We start from the raw sequence: 10270 nt of genomic DNA, 5'->3' as shown, positions 1-10270 counted from the left end.
TTTCATGCCTATTATTTCCTTCAATAAGACAATTAATAATAGTGGTGCCTCCCTTTGTTATGTATGTGTGCACTGGAGCACTTTGTAAATAGAGGTTAGTGGTGATACACTTATTACGACTAATGGTTAAATAACAAGTAGGGGATTCTTAAATCAAAGTAATCGACTCAAAGTAAGGGTACAAATACACGTAGGATACACTATGCTCAACTATCATTTTCTTTATCAGTGGTTACAATCAAACATGGGATCAATGGGCTGAAGGTGGAGGGTCTCAACTCTTTCACAGTGATCTTCTGTCAAACTTTGGGCTTCTTATGACTTCTGTGGAACAAAATCCCCACATTATCCACAATCATTCATGTCACAGTGTCCTCAAAAGTCTCTCAAACGCAGTCCACGATGATGGGATACTGTTTAATCATAGTCGCTTATATTTTTTAAATATAAAAATAGCTGTCAAAAAGAGTCTCTAGGAGTAGGGAGAATGGGATAATCAAGTAAAGACAAAGGCAAATTTGTGAATATTTGACTGCACTTTCCCCAAGGACAGCAGTACATGTAAGGACAAAGTTCCCTTCTGAGCATATTTTTTGCAGTCACAAAGTCATATAGCACTTCCTTTATGCTGGACTATTAAGTCACTTAAGAAGTAAAATCCTTCGAACAGTTCTGTCACAGTTCTGTCACATTAAATCCCAGGATGAAAATATCTTCTGTTTTAGGGGTTATCTTGGTTCTTTGTCTAAGAAGAAGAGAATCTGTATATCAAGAGGATAAGTCTCCCATTCACTGCATAGAGCTCTGTCCTTTGTCGTGTCCTTAGAGCAGAATGTCTCAGAAATTGCTGAAGAGCTCATGCTTCTTCGTCCAGTCCATCTGCGGGGCCTTCCTCTTTTCTTTACCACGGACCTTCATCTTTTCTTCTGCCGCCGTAGCGCTGAGACTCAGGCCCATCTCGGCAAAGGGGTCAGACAGCTGGCCACCTTCATCATCTGCCAGCTAGAAATGATGAGACAGACAGATGCAAACAAAGGTTTAGGGTAGAGGCTTTTATGTGGAGGTACAAAGCCCAAACATGTCACTGTGCACGAATGCTCACATCCACCTGCGTGCTGTTGCCCTGGCTGCTGAGGTCAGAATGCGTGGACCGGATGGACTGAGTGGTAGAGCTGCCATTGATCTGAGGACTGGGGGAGCCATTGGATATGGATGGACCGTCATAGTCTGCGAAAACATTCACATATGAAGGAAGTGTTTTCCAAGCTGACGGCTTATTTGACATAGTGCTTGTCTTTACTTTTGTCATTATTTGATAATAATTGTTCATCTAAAAAAATGGGATCTCATTAGATGTTTTCTTCTAACTTTACATAGGAAGATACCCCAAATTATTCGTTTGTGTATGCTAGACTTTTTAGTCAGTGCTAAGCAGATGACCTGAACAAATTAAAGCCAAATTAGTCTGGCTGTAAAAAGCAGCGCTCCACTGCCACCACTCTTTTAAAGGTCTATAATGATCTTTTTATGGCGTCTTATGGATTTTACTTCAGTGCAGTTTTTAATACCATTAACTATAACATTTTACTTTATAGGCTTAAGGTTTTAGTTGGTATCGCTTGCTCTGCGTTAGATTGGTTTTCATCTTACTTATCTGATAGGTCTTTCTCTGTTAGGGTTGGCAAGTGCACCTCTAACATTGCCTCCCTAAACTGTGGGACTCCACAAGGTTTAGTCATGGGGTAATTAGTATTTTTCTTTCTAAATCCTAAATACTTTAGCTGGTATCCTTCAATCTTTTATTGATTTTTCTTATGAAATGTTTTTACGTCGATGACATTCAGCTTTATATCCCTTTAAAACCTCACCAGCTGGACAGGTGAGGTTTCCCTAGTCCACTGTTTAACACAGATTAGTCATTAGCTCTCTACCAATTACTTTGTTTTAAATATCACCAACTTGGATGAAACATCTTTATCTCTATTCTGTCTTTATTGCCTTTTTCATCTAAAGAACATTTCTAAATTGCAACATATGGTCTCCTCAGGTGAACGGGAGTAAAATATTCATCCATCTGTGCCATCGTATTTAGATTACTGTAATACCATGTTTACATTCTTGGACAAATCATCTCTTTCACCTCTCCAAGCGATACAAAATACTGTGGCCATCCTGTTAAAAAGTTCTAGTAAGCTCACATCACTCCCATTTTATCCTCTTTACATTGGCTCCCAATAAATTTTAGGATTTGTTTAAAAATTCTAATATTTACATACAGAGCACTAAATGGCCAGGCTCCAGATTGTTTATGTCAGCTACCTACAAATTGCACTGCTGCTTGCTGTCTTCATTCACAGGCTCTGAATTTGTTAGTTTTCCCTGTACGTGACTAAATAGATGAGAGGGGATGACAAAGCCTTTCAGCCTGTGGCACCAAAACCGTGGAACAATCTATTACTACAAGTTGATTTCGTAGAGTCCTTTAAAAAGTAGTTAAAGCTTTTTTGTTCAAACAGGCTATCTTTGTGACTGTCTTCTAACAAAGAAGAATGCTCTATCTAGTTTTTAAAAACTATAAACATCTTTTTTGAAAAAATGTTCACCAAAATAATGCAATAAAATATCTGCCATGTGCTTCCTCAACAGGGCTTCTTGGAAATTCAAGCCCATCAAATAGCCTGATGTAGCACAATCCCACCTTTTACATGGCTGACTGTGGGGATCAATCCCCTCCTCTTGAAGTGCTCGTCTGTTTCTGGATCCACCACCAACAGCCAGGTTTCATCTCCCCCTTTCTTGATGAAGGCCACCACCTCTGCATGCCGCATGCCCTCGATGTTAACGCCATTAACCTGGAAAACACACACACACACACACACAAAAAGGAAGGTTGCTTTTGTTTAAAAGAATCACGCTTTTACATGTTATTCTTTTTAACTTTTCCATCCAGGCTTATGACAGCTTTAAACTGAATTTCTTAATAGTTAGCTATACAGTGAATAGTACTCTCTATTTTGGACTGAACACCTGCTAACCTTCTGACCCTTGAGTAAGTTGCTATTCATGCTATTATGAAGACCTGTTTTGTAAACAGTTAATGCTCAGTCACAGTCCCAGCTACACGAGTAACTGTAACTATAACCAGCAACATGAAGTTATCTACACTCCCATGAAGTGTCTTTTGGGCAATCTGGGCAAATGGGATGGGAACACGGACAGTCCTCGTTACAATGTTGAGGTCCTTATTCACCTTTGTCATCACTGTCCCATAAAAAATACACACATGGCATGTATAGTTTGATGATTCAAGACTCCCTCAAAACACGATTTTCCTTGATTCGACCCAGGGTCATTTTGGGTCACTTTAGGAGTAGTCATGAAATTTTAGCCTAAAGGAATGACATTTAGGGTATTTTGACTTCTGCTGAAATGTCAATATTTAAGGGACAGTACAGTATATAAGTCTGTGCTACCTCATTCAAACAGCAGGGGGAGCCATGCAGCCACAAACTAATTGCACAGAGTTTATTTTTCAGGGGGCCTGAAAAATGCAAAAATTCTACTACCTCTTGAATTTCTGCAACAGCGATTAAGCAAAGCTTTTTTCTTTACATCTGTACGTACGTGTGGCCATGGATGCAGCGTGACGTAACAGTGTGGAAAGCACACATCCACATCTACTCTTGTGTGACGTCGCCCTTGCTTTCTACACTTCACTTGCATAACACAACAGTCTGTTGTTGCCTCATCTTATCTAGATGCTGTGTTTTGAAAACTTTGAGTAGACCGTGGCTTCTCAAAAGGCAGCAGTCGCGGCATGCCGAGTTAGTGTCGGTACACAATCAATTATTGATGGCTCTCCTTGGCTCTGGCTATAGTGCAAGTTTCAGGTGTCAGTGTACTGAAGGGAAATTTGTGTAAAAATTCACTGCTTATGATAGAGGAGGATGGAAAATTTGAGCTTTAGAAAATAAAACTGTAGACAAAAAGGTACAATATGACAGACCAGGAAACAGAAAATGAAAGGAAGGGCAAAGAGAGTAGATGGAAATGAAATGTAGAGAGAGCAGGATCAACATATGGAAAAATGTGAACCTCTCTACATCAAAAATCACAAATGCAGGACTTATGTCAGCCAGAGGGACAGACAGACAGTTTGAATCCGAGAGAACAAACATCTTTGTATTTGGCCAAACAACAGGTGTTGTGTCATGTTTCACAGACTTCATTAACAGTCCATCCCACACAAGACAATACACTCTGTTCTTTGCCCACTGAGCTCATTAATAGAGGCTGTAGAAACGTGCAGAAGCTTATTTCTCATGGGACAAACCCTTGTGGGACCTCTTGATACTCTGACTGTGCGTTTCTGAGGTCCTGCCACCTGCAGTTCACGTTTTTCATGCTATTTGCACATGTGAGTCTAACCTTGGACTGATCGAAACAAACAACTTTAAATGCATCCACACATCTGAGAATATGACGCATGTGATACTGTGAGTGACTTGTAACACTTCTGTCCACGCAGAGTCCCAGGAGGGGATGCCGGACAAACAATGTGAAATGTGATTTAGATGAATGTTTGCAAGTATTTTGCCTCAGATTAATTCATGCTTGTAACAGATGTTAATGTAATTTACATTACTCAGTTTTGTTTATATAGCTCCAAACCACAGAAACACTTGCCTCGAGGTGCTTTACATCTACAATATTAGAACAAAAAGAAAACCTTCAAAATCAGACAACCTCCTTTGAAGAAGCACTTGGTGACAGTGGAAAGGAAAAACTCCCTTTGAACAGAAAGAAACCTCCAGACTCAGAGAGGGGGGATAAGGGGAAAGAGAAGAAACATACGAAGATTGAAGTCTAAGCCTTAGTGGAACATAACTGAAACTAAGTTTGATCTAAAATGAAGTTTTTAAGCCTAACTGGTCTGCCTTCTGAAACCAAACTGGGAGCTGCTTCTACAGGAAAGGGCCTGAAAGCTGAAGGATCTGACTAGGAGCAAAGTGCAAAGTGCTCTGTTAGGATAGTAGCGTAAGCGTTCCTTACAGCAACTTGAATCACATTTAAAATACCTTTACTTTTATTTTCAACATAGAAAACTCCAATGCCTTCATCAGGGAATTTAACAGGTTCCATGGAGTTTAACAGGTTTGTAGTGATGTTACACCAATAGAAATCTTCTACCAGGAATTAGAGCGTAAGATTCCACCAGTGATCTTCACATCAAACTTGCACATGGTGTGGGAGTCAAGAAGGCACACATAGATGCGTTTCCATTTTAAATGAGAAACTATAGGCAAACTAGGAGGTCCATGAGGCTGCACCGATCTATATGCAGCAAAAAACTGAATATACTAAAATGCTGATGGTAAGAATGATAATAGGCACAATAACCTCTACTGGGTTACTAGGTTTAGCATGTTTAAAATGTTTGCCCATTTAAAATAGTCAGAACAGAAAGTGTTGGAAAACCTGTGGTTACATTAGGGGGCAGCATTTTGAGCATCAAATGATAGCAACTCCTGAAGATGCCTGTAAATATAAATCATGGCATTCCCATCAGTGGTTCTTATATTGATGTATTCATACAGTATTTTAGTCAAAGTAGTGTCTGACTGACACTGTAGGGCAGGGGTGGGATATACATTTTTACCATGGGACCACAAGAAAAACTGGGACCGCTGTGGAGAGTCGCACAAATTAGTTTATATAAAGGGTTAAAATTACTATTGAGAAGAACTTGGTTCATCTTATTGGTGTGGCCCTCATCAGCAGTCCCTTTGGAAAAATTATTTGCCCAACCCTGTTGTAAGGTGTTTTTCGCTGACAGCAAACTAAATTAAACATGTGCTGTTTGTGATGAGCGAGACAGTGAGGCTATCATCATGCAGGTGTTAGGCCACCATGGTGCCATAACGTGGAAAAAACACTCCACGTGTCCATGTGGGTAAACCTGGAATGAGTGAGGCAGTTGGCGCAGAGACTGATGAGGCGTTCACTGGTGTCAGGGCTTCTGCCAGACATGGGCAGAAAGCTGAGCTCTCATCATAGTCTTAACACGCGTCCTGTGTAATGGGGCGTAGTGAGAGAAAAAGATGCCGGGAGATGGAGAAAGAGAGATCTGTCATGGTTGTTCACCTCTCTAACAAGCTGCTGACAGATAACACAAGCGCATCTTGATGCATGGTCAGAGACGGCTGTAATTATCAGGGTGCTCTCCCACACTAACTCACACAGCAGCCAACTAACTTCACAAAGACTCAGATTTGCTGATCCACAAACAACTCATACACTGAATTTGACAGGAAACGAAAAATAACTTTTTCTCTGCTCTAAACTAAGCACACAATACTGGGCGTGTTATTTCTATACCAATTAACCCTGCTCTTTACTCTGCATATGCATACGTATTCATAATTTCACTCAAGCGCTTTAAATGAGTGAGGTTGAGTACCATTCAACTTCATCTGTATATGAATGTTCATGTCTGTGAGTGTCCCTCGGTTTCTGTCTCCATGGAGAAGGGAGGTGGAGGACAGTCAGTGCCTTCATTGACCTGCTACAGGATGTTCCCACACTCTCTCTCCAGCCATCTAATTTTCCAGTGAAGCATCAGTGCACTTTATTTTCTAATGATAAGCACGTTGCCAGCACAAACTCGCCTTTTGCTAACTTTGGTGAACAGCAACTCTGCTCTGCTCGTTTAGGTTAGCATAAAGACTGGAGAAAAAGGGCAAAACTCACTTTAAGCATTCCGGAATATCCATGCACTTCCTTAAACTCCAACTAAGGTTGTGGAAGGGCTCGATTGAGAGAGACATGGGTTGTCAGTCTGTGGTAGGGTTAACGCAGAATAGCAGACCCCCCCAATCACGCTGACGCCTACACCCAATTTAGAATCACTAATGAACCCAACATGGATGTCTTTGGGCTGTGGGAGGAAATCAGAGCATTTGGAGGAAACCCACGCAGGCACTGGAAGAACATACAAACTCCATAAACAAAGGTCCCAGCTGACCAAGAACTTTCTTACTATGAGGTGACAGTGCTAAAAAACTGCACCACCGAATCTGCTCTAATGGCATATTGTGATTTTTATGCTTAGGATTGCCAGTACATTCAAATTAAATATGTGTCATAACTGCTAACTGGCTGATGGGGCTCTCTTCAGCTAACTCTTCTACTCATCGTAATACACCACCTTATTTACTTAAGAGGAAGTATATCTGCGAGCTATCAACTGAAACCAGGAGCTACAAAAGCATCAGTATGTTTCTCTGGATTTTAGCTTCGTTTAACTTTTCTATCAGAGCCTGTTGGAGTCCTGTTTCATGTAATGAGCTGCACTCTAGTCTCAACCCTGATGTAGAGCCGGAGAGGTCAAAGGTCATGAGAATGGAGGGTGAATGCCGTGTGTGTGTGTACACTCCGATGAAGAACGACTTATAACGATGATGATGTTTCAGTAGCGTGGATTTTGGTTAATCTAGGGGAAAGTTCACCAAACATCCATGAACTTTCTAACCAGTTTCCTCACTCCGGTGGAAATCTGAAATAATTATGTTGTTTTTCTTTTTTGCACATGCATCTTCATTTTCTGCTGCATTCTTTCTTTGCTATCCACCTCACTCAGTCTCTTTCTACATGTTTTTGAGGGAGCACATATACGCTCCGTATTGTTTCGTGTCTCAGCTCAAAGTGATTTATAGCAGATCCTCCTCTCCCCTGAGACCACCCTGCTCTGCCTCACCAGTTTGACACAGTAAAGCTCGAGTTCAGGCTGCAGGTCCTGTTATCCTTAGAAACACAAACGTGTAACGCCCGTCGTTTTAATTACAGCCAGGGTCACATCTGTATTTGATCACATGTGTGAGACTGCTCTCAACTCCTGAAGCCTTTGTTTAAAAATAGCAACTAATGACAAATCTCCATTTTATACCATTTAAAATGGTTTATTGCTGAATTTTGAAGGTTTCCAATAAGGTGGCGCATGTCTTGTGTAAAAATACTCATGTGTTTTGGTATGTCATTTCTTACGAAAGAGGCCTTTTGGGGTTCTTATAATCTTCCGTGAAGGGAATGCAGTATGCATCACCAGTAATCAACTCATCAGTGTGCGTCTACGTGCTTTAAAATATCCTCACTTGTTTTTCTGGTCTGCTGTGCCCACGCCAAAAAACCTCTCACACAATAATTACTTAATATGTTGTTCTGGAAATTTTGAACCTTAGATTGCTTAAGGACACTTCTTTGACCTGCCAAACTTCACTCATTCAGCATGCAAGTCTATCTATGTCCTAAAAGTATCTGTTTGGGGACTGTGCACAACCTTCAACTTAGGCTATGTCTAGTTAACTAATTTCAAAATCTCACATGGTCACAGAATTCAGGGATGTTGTCATCATACTGTTCATGTCTGAATAACTTAATTTTACATCACAAACACATACACCTGTAAAAACTTGACTTTCCTATCTTTAAAAAGGAAAAATTTACTGGACAATGTGATTTTTCTGGATTGCACTGAATTGTCGGAAATATTCAGTGCCGTGTGTAGTGTGTTCTCAAGTCACAAATTACTGTAATCACATACTTTTCAGTAACACGTTGTTGTAGTAAATTAAGTAATTACATTACAATAATAGTTATGTGTTTTTCTTGTGTTACTTGGTTCTTCAGTCATCTGCATGTTGGGCTCAGAGGAGGTAAATGGTGGAGAGGTCTACAGCTTTTAAGGAATGAATGTTAACTTTATTTTTATTGTACGAAAGGACAAGATGTTGAAATGCGAAGTGAGTGAAACTGGATGATGCTACTAACACAGATAGAACCCAGATTGATGTTAAAGCTGAACGTATGGCGACTCCAAACCAGCGAACCAGGCCCTGAACTTCAACGGGCGTCAGTCAGACCTGCAGCCTCCATTTCTACCTGTACATCTACAGTAGAATCACCATGACGATCGCTTTGAAGTCTCAGGGAGGGGCGGCAAAACCACCAACACAAAGAAAAGATTTGCTTTGTGTTTCTGGTTTTTATGGTCATGCATTCAAAACTGAAAGAAAGACTGTGTATGCATCTTGTTTATAATAGTTACTTGTGTGGTCTGTGGAACTGGTAACTATACAAAATTGCATTTCAGGTCATTTATAGAATAATGTAACAGATTACTTCATATAGTGAGTAATTAAGTAACATTACTGCATTACTTTCAAGAACAGTTACAAGTAATATGTTGCACTTTACATTTCTGAGTAATATTACAGATACAAAGACTCCACACCTCTATGAGTCTGTCTTGAGGCTGGAGCCCAGCACGGTCTGCAGGTGACCCGGGGTCCAGGGAGCGGATGTACTGTCCGGGCCGCGACCGATCACTGTGAAGGTTGAAACCGTAGCCCATCTCCGACCGCACCAGGTGGCAGAGACGTGGAGCGAGCTCGGATGGGTTGACCTGGGGCCTCGACTGGGACTCGGGCTGGGTTTGAGCTTCAGCCTGGGCCTCCTGCAAGTGAATGGGAAAAAGATGTTTGTCCGCCTGCTTTGCATAAATCCTACACAATACGATTAATCTACACTGTCAGTTAAGGGAAACCCTCAACAGAGACTAGAAAAAGAACTGGTGACTTGACACATCACTCATTTTAAAAGGCCATGCTTTGACAAGTTGTGTTGCCTGAGGACATGGCTATCGCAGTAGTGCTGGTACAATCAAATAGTGTGCATGAATATTTGTAACTGTACGCCATTCTTTGTGGCCCTTCTATTACAGATGTGTTAGCAACAACGGTAGGAACTTAATACTGTACTCAACCAGCACAATTTACTTGACATAGTCACCCCCACACACACATTGTAAACTAATGACTCACAGCTATATTCCTAACAGCCAAACCACATCCATAGCTACAGTTAGAGTCATAATCACAGCTACAGTCACAGAGGCAGCGGTTGGTAATAAGCTGGCAAACTAGTTTGTTAGTTATCTTTCAAACTTCAGTGACACAGCTAAAGGATCAGACAGTGGTTACAACCAGCAACGGTCTGCTGTATCGTAACGCAGCTTTCTTCATGCAGGAAATACAACATTAGCTATGGCTTTCTTTCTGTGAAGCAACTATCGAACCAATTTGAGGTGATTCGAGCTTTGTTACATGGGGTGTTATCCTGCTGGAAGCAGCCGTCAAAAGATGTGTACACTGTGGTCATAAATGGATGGGCACGGTCAGCTATAATGCTCATATAGACTGTGGTGTTTAACAAA

General features: G+C 41.0%; 1 protein-coding gene across 2 annotated transcripts in view; it reads right to left on the bottom strand.

Annotated features, from left to right (window-relative positions):
* Positions 1–206: 206 nt before the first annotated feature.
* The window catches only part of LOC102795271 (Na(+)/H(+) exchange regulatory cofactor NHE-RF2), a 34053-nt gene continuing 23989 nt past the window's right edge, over positions 207–10270 (bottom strand). The window contains exons 3-6 of one of the 2 annotated variants that reach the window (XM_035908075.2): positions 9290–9511; positions 2699–2852; positions 1103–1227; positions 207–1002 (exon numbers count right to left, since the gene is read on the bottom strand). In XM_035908075.2, the coding sequence (XP_035763968.2) occupies positions 838–1002; positions 1103–1227; positions 2699–2852; positions 9290–9511 (666 nt within the window). In that variant the 3' untranslated portion in view covers positions 207–837. The remainder of the gene's footprint in view (positions 1003–1102; positions 1228–2698; positions 2853–9289; positions 9512–10270) is intronic. The other variant, XM_006791590.3, reaches the window with a different exon arrangement.

The sequence above is a fragment of the Neolamprologus brichardi genome, chromosome 4 (assembly GCF_056152115.1).
Source record: "Neolamprologus brichardi isolate AB-2024 chromosome 4, ASM5615211v1, whole genome shotgun sequence".
Classification (NCBI taxonomy): domain Eukaryota; kingdom Metazoa; phylum Chordata; class Actinopteri; order Cichliformes; family Cichlidae; genus Neolamprologus; species Neolamprologus brichardi.
The sequence above is the reverse complement of the archived record's forward strand: the minus strand, read 5'-3'. Positions and strand labels throughout refer to the sequence as shown.